Genomic DNA, 17,238 nt, shown 5'->3' with positions numbered 1-17,238 from the left:
CCGGTCCAGTGTTCGAGGCTGGGGTGCCGCCCAGGTGCGGGAGGGGTCTCGGGAGAGGGAGGAGCAGATGCTGGGTGTGGAGATGGGCAGCAGTTTCCTCCACCTCGGAGCCCCCGGGTGCCTGGGCTAGACTGCGGCTTACCTGGTGTCCTGGGAAAATTCAGGAGACAGCTGTGGGGTTCCGGAAGGAGCTGACTGCATCCTCCTGCCTGGGCTTCACGGACAGCCAAGCCAAGGCTCGGGTGGGGTAGTGGCCGCCTGGGCCCCCAGGGCCGAGATGCCAGGCGGGGTGGTCCTGGGCAGCAGGGCCCTGACCCCTCCAGGGGACGGCGGAGGTGACAGCTCCGTCCTCCTCCCTGCAGGTCAGCTCTGCAGACATGAAGGGGCTGTGGTGAGGGACCAAGGATGGGCGGGGGCTGCCATTACCTGAGCAGCTGCCTGCGAGGGTGACCCCAGAGCACGGGCCGGGGTTGGGTTTAGGAAGGGAAAGCAGTCTCCCTGGTGTGGTGGTGAGCTCCCCGTGCTGCCCACGGAGGCTTCGGAGGACCTGCCCTGCCCGGCTCTGACGCAGGCGCGGCTCCCGGGCACCCGAGTTCCCCGGCGTGGGTGGGGGCTGGCGGCTCCCTGGAGAGCCGCAGGGGCGGGGAGGGGGCGGATCCGGGGCCGTCGCCCGGGATCCTGGTGTCATCTGCGCTCACTGTTGACAGAGCCTCCCGCGGAGCCCACGGCCGCCCAGCGGGGCCAAGGGTCGAAGTGGGGGCCGAGGGTGGACGTGGGGGCTGCCCCTCCACCTGCCGGCTGGGACTTGCCCAGAGCCGGGAAGGGCGGGTGGGCGGGCAGGGTGCCCGGCACAGGTGCTGAGGGGCCGGCAGGGGCGGCTTTCCAGCCTGGCGAGGCGGAGCCCAGGAACCCGGCTTCTCCTGCGACCAGACGTGCTCCTCTCCCGGGCCCAGGTGGGTGCCCACTGCCCCCGGGCCGGGAGGGGCAGGGGTGGGCAGCCGAGGGCCCCGGGGGGCAGCGGCATGGGCAGGAGGCAGCGGGCTCCATGCCTGGGGCTGTGCACCCAGGGGTGAGGCTCCCCCAGAGGCCAGTTCAGGTTCTGTAACCGCGGCCCTTGGTGCTGGTTGCTCCTTGGCTGCCTGAGAGGGGCCGCGGGGCGGAGGGGCCGTGGCGGCTCCTGCATCCCGAGATCTGGGGCGTCACCTCCCTGCCTCACCCCGCCCATCCGAGCAGTGGGGGTGCCCTGCACCCCTCCAGCTCCACAGAGACCCTGCCGCCCTTCCTCTGCTGGGGTGAGCTGGGAGGAGGGTCAGACGCACCCACCCCCACGTCCGGGGACAGCCCAGGCCGGCGGCCAAACCCGGGGAGCGTGGGTGTCCTGAGGGGCATGTCCCAGGGGCGTCCTGAGCTGGACCTGGGGGGCGGAGGAGCCCAACTAGGCCCGACTAGGACCCGCCTGCCCCTGAGTCACCCCCGCTTCAAAGGCTTGGCCCCCGTTCAGGTATTTAACGGCGGCACCACGCCTGCCGGCCTCCACACTGGAATCTGCTCTGCGGGGAGCAGGTGCCCCACCTGTGACCTGCTCCTCACCTGGGCAGGTGCGTCCCCAGCAGCCAGGAGCACTCCTCAAGCCCCCGAGGCCCGGCCATGGCCGTGCAGGTGTCCCCGTGGCACCACTACCTGCAGGCCATCCGCTCGCGGCAGACGGCCCGGGTGCAGGACTTCCAGCGAGCGGAGGACGTGCTGCTGACCGTGCTGGAGCAGGTGCACGCGCTGGACGCCCGCTTCCTCGTGGATTACTCCCGTGACCTGGGGGCCTTCCAGTCCGCCCTGCGCACCTCGGAGGAGGCCCTGGACGTGGAGGTGCCCCTGTGGGTGGACGCCGAGGCCCTGATCACTGAGGAGCCCACCGAGGGCCCTGCGACCTGCCGCCTGGGCGTCCCCAGGGCCGCAGCCGGCCTGGAGCGGTGGACAACTGATGACGTCTTCAGTGCCTGCTCAGAGGGTGACACCAAGTGCCAGGGCTACATTGTGCCCAGCAAGGTCCTGCACGTACTCAGGGACCTCCTGGTGGCGGCCACTGTCCACTGCAAGCACCACGGCCTCATCACGCCAGGTAGCGGCACGCAGATGCTCTGCAAGTGTGCTAGGTGCACATGTGCTCGCTATGTGTGGGTGTGCAAGGTGAGATTGCTCACTGTGTGTGTGCAGGTGTGTTGCTCAGTGTGTGTCTTGGTGCATGCCAAGTAGGAAACACTGCTCTGAGGTTCTTTCTAGTACTAAACACTTCTAAGAAAGTTCATGCGTTTTGTGTTTTCTAATTTTTACCTGGTGATTTTTGTAACGAAGATTTAGTGGGTGTCACTTTTTAAATGGCAAGAAACATGCCAGTGTGTTGCCTGCCTGGCTACATTGCTTAGCGAGGGCCCCTGACACAGCCCTGGGCAGGGGGCTCCGTGACCCCATGGCCCACCCTCATGATCCTCTCAGCTGCCCCCACTTCTGGCATCTAGTAATGGATTCTGGGAGGAGTGTGTGAGTGTGTGTGGATGTGTGCATTGCACATGGGGCTATGTACACCCATGCACACGCATGCAGATTGTGTGTGGATGTGTGCATGGGTAAGTGTGCAACTGTCGGCTTTAATTTATGGCCAAGTTGTAATTAGTGTCTCGGGCCCAGAGCCGGCAACTCGGGACTCAGCCCCAATCTGGGGCACCTCACTGATGTGATCGAGGGGCTGGGTGGGCCCCAGGGTGGACATCCCCCGCAGGGCAGCCTGGCTGTGGGGTGGCTGGAAGGCGGGCGCTGCCTGTGTGGGGGCCAGGACGGGTGGAGGGGTGTCTGAGGGTCAAAGATTGTCCTGCTGGGGGGCTGGGGAAAGACCTCCCGTTGGCCTGGCTGGAGCAGGGACTCGGGGACCAGAGCGGAGCATCCTGCTTCCCCCGGGAGAGGCCAGGTAGCAATGGCCCTTCCTTACCCGATTTGTGCTCGAGTCACGGGGCACCTGCCCTGGCATTTGCCGTCTGACCTCCGGGAGGTAAGCAGGGGTGGTCGGCCCACCTCAGAGGGGCAGGGACCACTCGGGCTGACCCAGGCTTGGGGAGCCAGGCCCGACCACTCCCAGGCTCTGTCTGCCTTCCTGGTGGCTTGGGGGGCTTCAGCCACATGGCGACTGGGTGCTCCCTGGGCCCAGAGGCTAGTGGGGATGGGGAGGCTGAAGGCTCGGGCTCCTGGGACAGACTCCTCACCTTGGCTCCCTGGTCCAGACTGTGACCAGGGCAGGTGGCCGGGGCAGGTGGCTGGGGCGGGTGGCCAGCCTCCTGGGGCTGATGACACATAGCACCTTTGGGGGGTGGCAAGGCTTGTCATTAGGTGTCTGGGCCTGGCAGGGTCCCCTCAGGGGCACCTTATCTGGCTGTCTTCTCAGCCTTCTAATTACCAGGGGTGGCTAGGTGGCCCCGTCCCCACAGCCCCACCTGGAAGCGCGCTCCCTGTGGGGTGACCAGGAGGCCCTGCCCGCCCTGGGGTCATTCGGGTAAATCCCAGCCACCCTCGATTCACTGTTCCCAGGCTGCTCCCCAGCCCAGAAGGCAGATCCGGGGCTGGCGGGTGCACCCGTGGGAGCTGGAAGCCGGGTTGGGCCTGGAGAGAAACCCCGGCCTCGCCCTCTGACGTGAACCTCGAACGGGATGTGGGGCGGCCCCGGGACAGGGCTCAGGTCCCTGCTGGGGCTGCGCTGGGACGCTGGGGTGGGGCGGGGTGGCTGGCTCTCAGGCCGCCGATCCAGGAAACAAAAGTGCGGCTGGTGGCAGATCCAGAGACGAGGCCACCCATGGCGGCTCTGGATGACAAGACCCTCAAGAGCCTCCAATGTGGAGTTGGGGGGCCTGGGGTCACTGCACCCTCCACCCTCACTGTTGGGGAAACTGAGGCCCACGTGCAGGATGTAGCGGCCCAGGTGGCAGGGCCGGGACCTGCTCTGGGTGGGTGCTGGGAGGTGGGTGATTCTGGGGTGACGGGGTCTGCACAGCGGGGCCGGCTCGCCCCTGCAGGGTCTCCGGGCCATGGGTGCCCACCGTGGAGGCCTTTCTCCAGGCCACGTGCTTTGGGCCATCCTGGGCCGCGCTCCCAGCTGGCCGGCCTGACCTCTGTCCTGGCAGTTGGGACAACTGGGCCCACCCGAGCGGCCCCTCCCCAGACCCATCCCTGCATGCACTGGCCCCCCCCGGGTGGTCTGGGGGTTCGTTAATTCAAGGCCAGCCCCATGGGTCTCAGTGGGGGCAGGGCAGCCACAGGACGGTGCGCTGGGGAAGGGGCTTCCGGGCGGCTCCGTGAACACGTCTCGGGCAGAATGTGGCATCGCGACAGGGCTGCAGGTGATGAGGGTCTCAAATATGGAATTCGGGGTGTCGAGCAGGACCAGGCCTCATGGTGCAGAACGGCCGGGCCTGCTGGGGCCAGACGGTGCCTCCTCCTCCGGCCCCCGAGGGCTGGGTGGGCACCGCGTCTTCCCCACCCCGACCCCAGCCTGGCCCCAGCCCCGTCCTGGGCTTCCCCAGCCCACCGTGAGGCCGTTGTGTCTGAGAAGGGGTGAGTGGCAGATTGAGGGGGGCTCTCGGGGTGGCTGTGAGGGAGCAGAATGGGCAGGGGAAGAGGGCCGGGGGTGGTGAGTGGATGTTCCATGTCCACCAGAGGAAAAGCGCCAGAGTGGGGTACGATTGGGGCCCCCAGAGGCTACCCCTCTCCGGAGCCTGTCCTTGTCTGCAGGGCCCCTGGTCCAGGGATGCCCGGGGGGTTCTATCTCCCCTCGCCTCTGGGGGCTCCTCTGTGGTGCAGCCACCCAGGCTTGGCCATACCAGGCTCAGAGGGCAGAGGTCAGCTGTGAGGGGCCTGGGGTTCAAGGCTGGCCTCTGGGGTCTCTAGCAGCATGCCCACCCAGTGGCCATTGCTGAGGCTGTGATCTGGGGTCTCTGTGACTCAGTTTCTCCTTTGGGAGATGGACAGTCACAGCCTCATCGTGTAGGGCAGCCATGAGTTTGGATGAGCTAATTTATGGAAGGGGCTTGGAGCAGGGCCCTGCAGGGCAAGTCCCCCAAAACGTTAGCTCCTGGTGCTGCATCCTGTGGGATGTGGTGTGAAGAAGGAAAAGGGGCTGGAAAGACTGAGTAGGAGAGGCCCCCGCACGAGTCGGGGGTGAGCCCTGGGCAGGGGGCAGTTGGGAAAGTCTTGGGGTCGCGGGGTTCAGGGAAAGGGTCCTCGCTGCCCCTGGCCTCTGTGTGTGGGGGGGAGGCATCTGGGAGGGAAAGGTCAAAGGTCTCTCTTTAGGGCAGACCCCCGTGCCCCCAGGGCTGGGCCAGGGAGCTCTGCCCCGGCTTCCAGAACTTCTGCTTTTAGTGCACCCTAGAGGCAGCGTAACTGCTCTGCCCACATCTTCTGGGGGAGAGTGTAACAGGGGAGCATTTCCAAGCGATCACGTGTCCCGTGGCTTGTGCCACCCCTTGCCGAGGGCGGGGGCAGCTGGGCACTGGGTTGGCTTCTGTGCTTTGGTTCTTTCCCTTGTTCAGTAGATGGACGTCGGGTGGGGGCTGGCTCTGTGCGCGGCACCGACAGGGCTGTGGAGAAACGCTGCCTGCCAACCTTCCCGGAGACGGGCCAGCCTGCTCGCTGCTGGGTGGGGGCCCCGGGGACAGGGCAGCGGAGGGCACCCCCGGGTCTGGCCGCCTTCATCCCCTACAGAATCGGAAGCTCTCGCACTCCTGCCACCCTGGTTCTCGGCCTCGCATCGGGTGCACTCGGGCCCTGGTGTCCTGGCTCAGCTCGGGGTGCAGGGTGAGCTCCGACCATGTTCGCTGGGACACTGGGGAGGCCTGAGGGGACCAGGTCGTGGGGAGCTGAGGGCAAGGCGTGCTCAGGGGTGGCTCAGGGTGGAGGCTGCTTCCCCCGAGAGCCCAGTGCTCGCATCAGGGCCACCGTTATTTTTAAAGCTCCTTCCAAGGAAGAGGAAAAATTTAACCAGACCGGAGGGGGCATGTCCACTCAGCCACTATCAGGAATTAAAGCACTTCATTCAAATTATATCAGCACCTTCCAGAATGTTCTTGGGAAAGTGGCACACACAAAGACAGCCCAACGCGGGGGCCTCGACTGCGGTGGTGTGGGGCACGGGCACGGGGGGCTGAGGGAGTCCAGAGGCAGCGGCCCCGTCTGGGGGTCAGGCAGTTCTGAGGGGAGGGGTGTGTGTGGATCTGCTGGGGGCCCTGGGCAGTGGCAGGGGTGGGGGCTGCGGCCGGTGTGCACCCTGCTGGGGAGACTGCACTTCACCCTGGGCAGGGCAGAGCCACGGAGGGCTCGGGAGCTGGCACAAGAGCACCGTTGGGTTTCCTGGGATGCTGCCCTGGGCAGGCCCTCGGGGCCCTGGGGACGCTGGGCATCCAGAGCTCTAGATGGCAGCCCACCGCCCAGGCTGCAGGCAGGGGGCCTCGGAGGCACCTGGGCACCTTGGACCGCTGGCCGGGGCTCTAACTGCCCCTTGAGCCCTGCCGTCGCTCTGGCTCAGGCTGTCAGCTGGGCGGCACCAGGAGCACGGTCCCAGGGACGGGGCAGAGAGGACGGGCCCAGGGACCCCGGGTGTGGGCGAGCGAGACGGGACAGACAAACCTCACAGGCAGAGGTGGCTGTTGGACGTCACTGAGTTGACCGTTGAGCTGTGACAGGTATCATTGCGTAGGCAAGGCTGGCTGCTCGCTTGGCTGAGGTCCCGGGGCGGGGATCCAGGTGTGCAGGGGTGGACGCAGGTGTGCAGAGGTGGATGCAGGTGTCTAGGGGTGGACATGGGTTTTCAGGGGTGGACCCAGGTGTCCTGGGGAGGATCCAGGTGTGCAGAGATGGGTGCAGGTGTGCAGGGATGGATGCAGGTGTCCTGGGGTAGACACAGGTGTGCAGGGGTGGAGTCAGTTGGCAGGCGAGGAACAGCTGCCTGTAGGTGGGGAGAAGGGTGGAGAGCGGAGAGGGCTGCGGGAATAAGGAGATGATGGCGACGTGGCCAGCTGGGCAGGAGGGAGGCCGTTGGACGGATCCTGGGCTGTGGTGAGTGGGGCACAGGTGTGGGGGCCTGCATGGCAGGGTCCTCTCAGCATCCTTCTGCTTCCCTACAGGTGCGCTGAACTTGGCGAGCCTGAGGGCCGAGGAGCCCTACCTGTCCCTGCTGGTGTCCGGCGGCTGGAGGACGATCCGCTTCAGTGTCATCCCAGTGGTGAGGAAGCGTGGGGCACTCACCCTGCGGGGCGCCCAGTTGACATCCGGATTCCCCAAGGGCAGCTTGGAAAGGATCACGGCCCAGGGGGTGGACCTGGTGCCGGCCAACGCCCAGCACTGGAGGTAGGACATGTGTCCGCGGGGTCCGTGGGGTCCCGGGGAGCAGGCAGGGAGGGGCCGCCCATCCTGCTGCCCGCCCCCAGGGCTTTCTCTTCTGGCAGGAGGTTCTGCGGGGTCCCGGCCCCTCTCCCCCAGCAGTCTGACCCGAGGCTATTGGGGTCTTGGGGACACTGAGGACACGGCCGAGCAGATGGAGCCGGGCCCCCGGTTGCCCAGGGGGTGGGGCAAGCATCAACCCATGAAAGGGGGTTTATGGGGTCCCAGCCACTGAGGGAGCCAGGACTGGAGAGGGCTGGACTGGACGGGACCGTCACGGGAGCCAGCCCGGCCCCTTTCCCTTAGGGTGGGAGAGCAGGAGAGGAAGACAGTGACCTGTCCAGGGTCACAGAAGGCTCCTGGAGTGGCTGAGGGGTCCCACATGGTGAGGGGTTCGGAGTCCAAGACAACAAAATCGCACGGGGGCTTCTCCAGTTTCTTCCACCTGGGGCTGCCCTTTACAGGTGACCGTCCGTTCCCAAGGGTCCCCCCGCCTGTGGTGTTTGGTGACAGCCGCTCCTGCCCTGCCCGGGCCCTGGGGCTCTGGCCAACCTCGGCCTCTGACCTCAGTCCAGGTGACCTCTGAGCACAGAGAGGGCCTCCAGCACCCTCCCGGCACCCTCCCGGCACCCACCCAGCACCCACCCAGCACCCTGGAGACCCGAGCCATGTCTGTGAGGGAGGGGTGGGGGGCTGAGTTTCCCGAGAGACCCCAAACCAAAGGTGGCAAGCCCCAGCCCAGCACCCTGGGTGCCAGGACCTGGTGAACTGGCCAGGGCGGCTCAGCAGCCGGCTCTCGGGCTGGGGGACCAGGGTGGCAGGTGGGGCTGCCCGCACGCCGCGCTCGCTGGAGTGGGAGGAGTGCGTGGAGCTGGACACCCCCTGCTGTGGTTTTCCGCTCGTGAGCATCCCCAGCCAGGACACCCCGACTCACCTCCTCGCAGGGCAGGGGCTGCACCCCCGTCCACCCACCCCCCAAGGGAGGGAAAGGCTGGGTGGGGAGAGGTGCTTCTCTAACTGGGGAGCACACGGCCTTCCCACGCCCACAGCCACGGTCTCCGACCTTGGGGCAGAAAGTCATTCCTGTGTCCGACCCCAGGAAGAGGGGCCTGTGGGGAACAGGCCGTCCTTGTTTGCAGGGGGCTCCTAAGGGGGCGCCTCTGGTGGGCGGTGCCGTGTGCTATGGGCACAGGGGTCGCTGGGGACCCTGAGGTGAGCAGTGCCCTGCGCTATGGGCCTGGGGAGCACCTGGACACCCCGAGCCCTTTGGCTGCTGTGGCTGCCCGAGGAGGGCTGGCTGGGCGTCCCACATGGGGCGAGGAGGGGTGGCCATGCTGCTGGGCTGGGGTGCCTCACGGGACCACCCTGGGGGCCCCTTCCTGTTGACAGTAAGAGGGCTGGGCTGGCCTGGGGGCACCCCGACGCCCCTGCAGCCTGGGGGTCTACAAACAAAACTGGACGTTTCCGTCCTGGACCCCGTGTGACTGTGCAGGGTCTGGGGCGGGTGTCCCATGGGCTCGGGGGCTCCCCGATGTTGGGGCTCCCTTTCTCATGATGCACCGCAGGGTGAGGGGACACGGGTGCCGACTGATGCTCCCGTCTGGTTCCAGGGTCTCCACTGACCACCTGGTGGCACAGCTGCTCCACGCGCTGGGTGCCCTGCGGGGCCACCGCCTCGACAGCCTTTCCGTCCTGGACCGGGTCAATCTCGAGCACTGGCGGGATGGCGGCCGCAGCCCTGGGCTCACCTTCGGCCACCTGAAGGTCTGTGTGATGGGGGCCCTGCTGGTGTGGCCCTCCTCTGCCAGCGAGGGGTCTGGGCTGTGGGACATGGTGTGCCCTCCTGCCAGCTCTGCGTGGGCACAGCCTGCAGCTGGCCCTATGTCGGGGAGGATTCTGAGGCCTCGTGGGCAGGCAGCATCTGCCCTGAGGTGGCCACAGGCCCTTTGCACATGAGTGCCACGGGGCCGGCGACCCCAGGCCCTCCTGCTCTGGGATGCCCTTCGGTTGGCCCAGGAGCCACGCGCCTGCCCAGCATGCTGCCCGAGAGCCTGGGCCCTTGGTCCCAGTGCCCCCGCCGCCTCCCCTGCTGTCCCTGATCTTCCCCCCGGGGGGTCTCGGGAAAGTCGGGTCACCTCTCAGGGACGCCTCCATCCTTCAAAAGCGAAAAACACCCCTTTTGTGGCTCCTGAGCTTCTGACACTCGGGTAAAACTGCGTCCTCACGGACTTTATAAACCCCCGGGTGTGGAGAGTGAGGGAGGGGCTGTGGCCAGGGGCTTTGAGCCCCCCCGGGCAGTGTTTGGGCTCGAATGTTCCTCCACACCCACCCCCACCCCTGCCTGGGCAAGAGCAGCGTCTGAAAGCCACAGGGACTCGCCAACCCGGCCGACCCTCCTGCCCCATCACCCCTCAGCTCAGCTCGGGGCTCGGGAGCTGCAGCATGTCAGATCCCGGGTGGCGAGGGGGGAGGAGGTGGGGGCTGCGGGGTCTTGGGGGTCTCTGCCGATCAGCCCCCCCCTTGGCAAGCAGGGCATGTGGCCTGCGGACACCGTGACAGGGTCCCATGGACACCTTGTGAGGGGGGGTCTCAGCTGGCTCCTCGTTAAGGGACAGGTGTCCCAACCTGGCATCAGGGGCGCCAGGCACTTCCACAGGTCCCCATGTGACCTCAGGCCACCTGCTGCCCCCTCAGGACCTCACCCCCACCCCTGGGGTGGGGTCCTGGCTTCTGGTGACCCCTCGGGCTCTGACATACTGTGGCTACCAAGCCCCAAGCTGAGCTGAGGGGTGTTGGGGCAGGAGGAGGTGGCCAGGTTGGCGAGTCCCTGTGGCTTTCAGACGTTGGTCTGGCCCGGGTGTCGAGGGCGCACAGGCCAGGGCTGGCAGATCCGGGAGGGTGGGCCTTTTGGGTAGGGCTGCAGGGGATGAGTAGGAGTTCAATGTGTGTTGGAGCAGGGGGCAGCATGAGGGGAAGGCCCAGAGGCAAGGACGGGGAGCCCCAGAAGCCCCTGAGAGGGATCATGGTAGCCGGCATGGGCTACCCTGGGAGAGTAGGGTGAGGAGCCAAGAAGCAGATCCAGCCCGGCCGGGAAGGGGCAGCCAGAACACGCCGGCTTTGTCTCCGCAGCCAGGGCAGGGCAGCGTGCGGGGAGGTGCGAGGGTCCGGGGCAGGGGGCCGGGGGCCGGGGGAGCCGGGCTGCAGCCCTGAGTGCCGCCCGCCGCCCGCAGATGGTGCTGCTGTGGGCCGCGGCGCTGTTCCCGGCGCGCGAGGACTGGGCCGAGCTGCAGGGCGCGGTGGGCCGCCTGCTCGCGGTGCTGCGCTGCTGCCTGGGCGCCCGGAGCCTGCCGCACCTCCTCTTCCCCGAGCGCAACCTGCTGCGGGGCGCCGGCCTGGACCTGCCGGCTCTCTGCGGGCGCGTGGAGGCCTTCGCCCGGCAGCCCGAGGCCGGCCTGCGCGTCCACCCCACGCACCTGGGCCGCCGCCCCCCGCCACACGCCGGCCCCGGGCTCAAGGCGCTCCCGCAGCTGCCGGCCAGCGACCCCGCCCGCTGGGCCACCGCCCGCTTCGACGTCCTGCTGGACAAGGTGGGTGCGGCCGGCCACGCGGGTCAGGGGCCCCAGGAGCGCCGGGGGGAGGCCCAGGATCGGACGGGCTGCGGATGGCCCCCCTCGCTGCTAGCCCCGGGGCCGCTGCCCGCCCAAGCCCGCGGCCATTCCCCACCAGAATCGCCCCCAAACAGACCCTCGGGGAACCCTGAGAGACCCTCCTGCCCCTCCAGCCGCTCCGGCAGCTCCACCGCTGCCCCTCCTGAGCCCAAGGGCCCACCCGCTCAGCTGAGCCCCGGCCTCCTGCACCCCAGGCTCCTGCTCCGCCCCACCCTCACCCCTTCCCGGGCCAGCTCCCCCTCATCCTAGCAGCAGAGGGGTCCAGGGGTGTCTATTTTAGCAGGCTCTCCCTGCAGGGGTGCCAAGGGCCTCCAGGGTCACCACCCCACCACGACTGTGTAAGAATTGTTGCCCCTTGTCCACAGGCCCCGCTCTGGGTGGGGCGGGCGAGGAGGCGTGGTGCACTGTCAGCACCCACCTGGGTCAGGCCCGACTGGGAGACGCTGAGCCCGGGAGGGTGGAGAGGACACTGCGGGCGCACGTGCAGGGAGGACGGCCGGGGGGACGGGGGCAGGCTGCTCCTCGTCGCGTCGGGCCCGGCTGCTGCAGGGAGCTCAGAGGCGGCCTCTCCCCCACCCCTGCCCGCAGTTCCAGGTCTTCAACATCCAGGACAAGGACCGGATCACGGCCACGCAGGGCGTCTTCCGGAAGACCAAGGCTCTGGGCAGCGAGGAGAGCTGAGGGGCTGCCCCGTCTCTGTCCCCACCCACCGGAGAAAGGGAGGGGCGGGTGGCAGGTGCTGGGTGGTGGAGGGACGTTGTCTCCAGGGACTAACTCAGACTGTTGGGGGGTCCAAGGGTGCTGGGCAGTGCAGACCCCTTGCAGTGGCTCCTGTCCTTGGGGTGGGGGTCCGGGAGGAGGGACACTGTGCTTCCTGTGACGCCGCAGAGACCCCCGGGGATGCTGTGGGGAGACCTGAGGCCTGGGGGTGCCCGGGACGTGGCCCTGCGTGTGCGTGTGGGTCTCCCTGGGGCTGAAGCACTGCCCACTTGGTCTTTAATAAATCAACGTGCTGAGCAGACCCGAGGGAGACGGGGTCCACTCTGTGGTGTGTACCTAGGTGGAAAACAGTTTCCTGTGCATACAAGTGGAAAAGCCGTGTGTAGACAGACTATTTCAAACTCTCCATTCTCCTCCAGGTTCTGAACCCTCCCCGGCAGGCATTCTCCCCTCCCAGTCCCCCCGGCCTCTGGGTGCCACCTCCCACCCCCCTCTCGTGGCCTGGTGTCCCCAGTTCACAGCCTCTCAGCCCCCTGCACCAGGAGCCCCTCACTCCAGAGAACAGTGTGCCCAGAGGGCCCCGGGGGCCTCACGGGCCCCAATCCCATGGGCACTTCTCTTCTCCCTCCTCCTTGGCTTCTTGGGGGCATCTGCCCCTCGGCTTCTGGGACACACCACACCCGGCTCCTGTGGCAGCAGCCCCCCTGAGCCTCCGACAAGAGGACTCGTGTTCCCACGCAGTGTGACCACACGCTTCGGGAGGGGGGTGCCAGATGCCCCGAAGCCTGTGGGGCTCAGAGCCTGAGCTCACACAAAATGCCGTTGGACCTCCCCATTAAAGGGGGGGCCTGTGAGACAGAAACTTGGCCCAAATCTGACTCACAACGTGTGAGAGGGTCCGGCCCACCCTGGGGACCCTTCCCCAGGTCTGAGTCCACATTAGGATGAACAGGCTCAGCAGGAGTGACAGCCATGTGGTGGCAAAGGCCAAGGGGAAGGCTGAACCACTCCCGCCCCCATGGCCAAAGGGGTCCTCAAACAGCATCACAGCCGGGGAACAGCAGAGCTCAGAGCCACCCCCAAGACTAGCTTGCCAGCGGGCCCAGGGGAGTCAGGGGGATCCTGGTGAATGGCAGCAGGTGACGCAGATGCTGCACTGGATGTGGCGTCTTTAGCAGAACAGGGTAGCACAGTCTCGGTAGCTTGCTGTGTGGACGCCAAGGCGGGAACATATTTTCTCTACCCCCGTCCAAAAGGAGATCAGAGGTGGTTTGCATCCCCTGGGAACAGGCAGCAATAGGTCACGGTCATGCCCCAGGCCAAAGCTAGCCCCCCGCTCTGGGCCGCAGTACAGGCCTGACGGGCCTCAGCCATCGGGACACCCTGCGGGACAGCCGCTGGTTCACTCTGCCGATGACGTCAGGCTGCCCCAAAAGGCACATCCGTTCCCAAGGTGGGAAACAACCCTCTCAGAGCGTCAAGGGTCTCGCACACGGTGATTCCAGCAGTCTGGAGGCTGCCGAGATGCTGTTTCCGAGGTAAAGCGAATGTCTCGTGCCTTGCCCCCCTTCCCACCACGAGCAGGGTCTGTGCCGAGCGGGCCTCATTGGACTGTGGAGCCCGCACACGCCTCGCTCAGGATTTCCCACTTACTGGGTGACTCAGAGGCCGCTAGTCCTGGGTGGGGTCAGTGCACGATGATCTTCATCAGGTGCAGGCTGCAGTGCAACCACGTCCACGCTGCACCGGGCACCCCCTGGCCTTTGGGCAGCTCCCCACAAGGTCACTGGGCACAGGGCTCTGGAGCAAGACAGTGTCATCTGCAGCGGAGAGCTGTTTGCTGCCCAGAAGCGGTGTCGCCGTGGTGTTGGGTCCTGGTAGAGACTGGGTCCTCGGAGGGTCACCAGGCGGTCACAGGACCCAAGCAGCCCATCGTTCCGGTTTACTAGAGCTGCCATTATGCAAAATACCGGAAATGGATTGGCTTTTATAAAGGGGGTTTTTGAGGTTACAAATTTACAGTCCTAGGGCCATAAAAGTGTCCAAGCTAAGGCATCAGCAAGAAGATACCTTCACTGAAGAAAGGCCAATGGCGTCTGGAACACCTCTGTCAGCTGGGAAGGCACATGGCTGGTGTCTGCTGGTCCTGGGTTGTGTTTCAAAATGGCTTTCTCCAAAATGTGTCTGGGTTTGTCTCTCTTACCTTCTTCAGCTCCTGTGCATCTAACTATCCGAGGGTCCTCTCTCAGCTTCTCTAGGGCAAACTCTGGGCTAGCGTCTCTTAGCTTAGCATTTCCAAACATCCTTCTGTCCGCATCTCCAAGCATCAGCTTTCAACAGCATTCTCCAAAATGTTTCTCTCTTATAGGACTCCAGTGATTTAATTAAGACTTAATTTAATTTAATTTAATCACAGGTCTAGCCCATAGTTGATTGAGTCACATCTCCATGGAAACACTCAATCAAGTTTCCACCTGACAAGATTGGGTTAAAAGATCCTGGCTCTTTTGGAGGATATAATAAATCCAGCTGGCACACCCGTCATGAGCTGGGTGTCCTAAGTGACAAGGTCAGGGGAGTGTGGCAGCAAGCCCGTGTGTGACAGACGTGGTCCATTCAGGATCAGGCCGAGCAGATTGGGTGGGGACAAGTCAGATACAGGAACAGTGGCCTGAGCCATCGTGTCCTCACTTCCGGTGCACCGGGGCCCCTCAGCTCACACACATGGCCTCACCGGGGCAGCGGGGGCCGTAGACTGGCTGGTGGGGGATGGACAACCTCGAGCCTGGTTCATGGATGTGACGGCTGGTCTAGGGGAGCAAGTCGGAAATGGACTGCGGGGGATCCTGAGAGACAATGGTGAGGGGCACCCATGTGTGTGGAGAGAGAAGTGGCCCGAGGAGAGGAAACACACGGACTCCTGCACAGTCCTCGGCGTGTGGATCGGGTGCCTGGAGGAGCCCGGGCAGAAGATCCGAGACCAGGAGGAATCACGTGCAGGGACTAGTGGGGGTGGACGTAAGAGGGTGGATCTGCATATTCCACACCGAAGCCAGAAGAAATCCACCTCCGAGAGGGTGCGGGGCGGCCAGGTGGGCGGAATGACTCGTGCAGTCGGTCTCTGTCCTCGGACGCCCCCGAGGTTGCACGAGGGGCCCACGCCCAGAGCACCCCTGGCAGCAGAACAGAGCGTGTCCCCCACACTGGATTCCAGGGCTGACGCTGGACCTCTCGGCAGCCCCCCACCTGCGGACTCCAGTCGGCCCCTGGGGGAAGGTTGAGTACATTGACCCCTTGCTCCCTGACGAGGCAGTGGTTGTTATTGCTCGATTGACGTGTGTTCTGGGTTTGGGTTTTTCTGACCCGTCCTCAGCGCCTTGGCCAGCAGGGCTCCCCGAGGGCTCACAGAACACCTGTTCTATTAACACGGCACTCTGCACCACGACTCTGGTTCAAGGTGCCGACGTTATGTTGAGGGAGGGGCAACGGTGGGTGCACGGCCTGAGGCCCAGTGGTCCTGCGGCACCTGGAACCACCGAGAGGCTGCCAGCCCACAGGAGTGTCCGAACGGCCTCTTGGAGGCATAACTAGGGCACCAGCTCGGGAAAGATGTAGCATAAACTTTGAACAAATGGTCAGATGACGGTATCCCTGATAGGTGGAACAAACGCATCTGGGAAGTAAGAGCGGCTGCGTCCCCATCGTTCCCAGTCACCACCAGGGAAACGCGTCTCTCGTGCTTGTAGGATTCAGGCGCTACTGGACCCAAGGCCCTGGTTCTCGGGGGAAAGCTTCTACCAGGAGAAAGACACAGTGGGGCTCCCAGCAGGCCTGCAGGGAAGGCTGCTGCTTGGTTGTGTGGGGACTCGAGACAGCTGCTCTGGCGGGCGATGCACCCTGACCATCATGAGCGGGCAGGGCTGCTGCTGTTCAGAGGGATATGTCTGGATCTCAGATTCTCCAGACACTCCTGTGTGCAGTGACCCCTGTGAGAGGGCAGCCACAGCAGCCACAGCTGGTCAGGGCCTCGTGATGGGGGTCAGACCCTAGAGGCATGGAGAGTGGTCAAGAATGGGCATTAGACTCGGCTGCCACTCTGGGCATTGTTCTGGGTTGAACTGTGTCCCCAAAACACACACCCAAGTCCTAAACCCTGGTCCTGTGAGTGTGACCTTATTGGAAACAGGGTCTTTGAAAATGTTCTTAGCTCAGATGAGGCCAGACTGGATTGGTGGGGGCAATCCAGTATGACTGTTTTCCTTATAAGAAGGGGAGAACTGGACAGACGGACAGACAGTGGGGAGAACGCCATGTGACGACTGAGGCAAGAAGGCCCTCAACTGCCAGCAGGCGCCCGTCAGCAGCCACGGAACAGAGTCTTCCTGCAGCCTTTGGAGGCCGTGCCCTGCTGACACCTTGATTTTGGACTATTAGTCTCCAGACTGTGATAGAATAAATTTGTGTTGCTCCAAGTCACCCAGTGTGTGGGCACTTTGTTATGGAAGCCCTAGGAAACTAACACAGGTGTAGAAATGCAAGAGATTATTGTGCTTTCCCTAACAACTCAAACATTCTGGATAAGCCATACAATCATCATTTTTTAAAAATGCTTCAGAGAACTGAGGACACAAAGAAACCTCAATGAACGAAACTCCAGAAAGTAAGGAGCCGTTTATAAAAGACAAGCCTCTCCACTGCTCTCATCTCTGGTGGAGCTGTGAGAGGAGGACGAGTACACCATACAGTGGGGAAGGAAAAGCCAGCCAGACTCTGAGTGAGTTTTAGTCCACGTCAGGTCTGACATGACAGATTGTAATTCTGAGGGGTCCGGGACACACAGTGTGTCTCCCCCACGTGCCAACTCTTCCCCAAGGGTCTTCACCAAGTGCCCAGGGTAAAAGGGGCAGAGGAGGGGGCTGAGAGAGCTCTGCCCTGACGTGTGTGGAGTCTCCCTCATCTGAAAAGCAGCTGCCATCTGAGAGGCACCAAGAGGAGGGAGCACAGTACAAGAGCCCCAGGAAACCCACGAGGAGCAGGCCAGGAGATCAGGCTGACGTGGACAGGAGAACCGAGGGAGCCTGCCTCCAGCCCTCTCAACCCTCACCTAAGAAAGAGCAGACCTGGCAAGTGGCTCCCCCATCCCACCCCATGCCCTGTAGGCTTTCGACTCTAAGAACTGGGTGAGAGGAAGACAGCTGTGGGTGACCCCACCCGCAAAGCATCCCAGGCTTTCCCGAAGGGTGCTGCGTCCAGGAGGCTCAGAAAGCAGGGGAGGGCCTGGAGAGAACTACCCAAAAGAGCTCAGACCTGGGCTGTGGAGCAGGGAGAGATCTCCAGCACTCTCAGAAGCAGATCTCAAGAATCCCACTTGTGCTCAGAGCCCAGGCACAGCAAAGGAAAGTCTTTATTCTGACCTCAGAACATTTAAAGCCCATGA

General features: G+C 64.5%; 1 protein-coding gene across 3 annotated transcripts; it reads left to right on the top strand.

The window, feature by feature from the left end:
- Positions 1-846: 846 nt before the first annotated feature.
- MAB21L4 (mab-21 like 4) lies at positions 847-12,094 on the top strand. 3 transcript variants are annotated; one of them, XM_037849922.1, is made up of 6 exons: positions 847-953; positions 1,599-2,116; positions 7,158-7,380; positions 9,024-9,177; positions 10,644-11,000; positions 11,670-12,094. In XM_037849922.1, the coding sequence occupies exons 2-6, from the start codon at positions 1,648-1,650 to the stop codon at positions 11,760-11,762; spliced, it is 1,296 nt and encodes a 431-aa protein (XP_037705850.1). In that variant the 5' UTR covers positions 847-953; positions 1,599-1,647; the 3' UTR covers positions 11,763-12,094. The 3 variants fall into 3 exon arrangements, with proteins under 3 accessions (XP_037705850.1, XP_037705848.1, XP_037705849.1); XM_037849920.1 differs by having other exon boundaries at positions 902-953; positions 1,485-2,116; XM_037849921.1 differs by lacking the exon at positions 847-953 and having other exon boundaries at positions 1,032-2,116.
- The last annotated feature ends 5,144 nt before the right edge of the window (positions 12,095-17,238 follow it).

This window comes from Choloepus didactylus, chromosome 9, assembly GCF_015220235.1.
Source record: "Choloepus didactylus isolate mChoDid1 chromosome 9, mChoDid1.pri, whole genome shotgun sequence".
NCBI lineage: Eukaryota > Metazoa > Chordata > Mammalia > Pilosa > Megalonychidae > Choloepus > Choloepus didactylus.
This window is presented reverse-complemented; position numbering and strand designations above follow the sequence as displayed.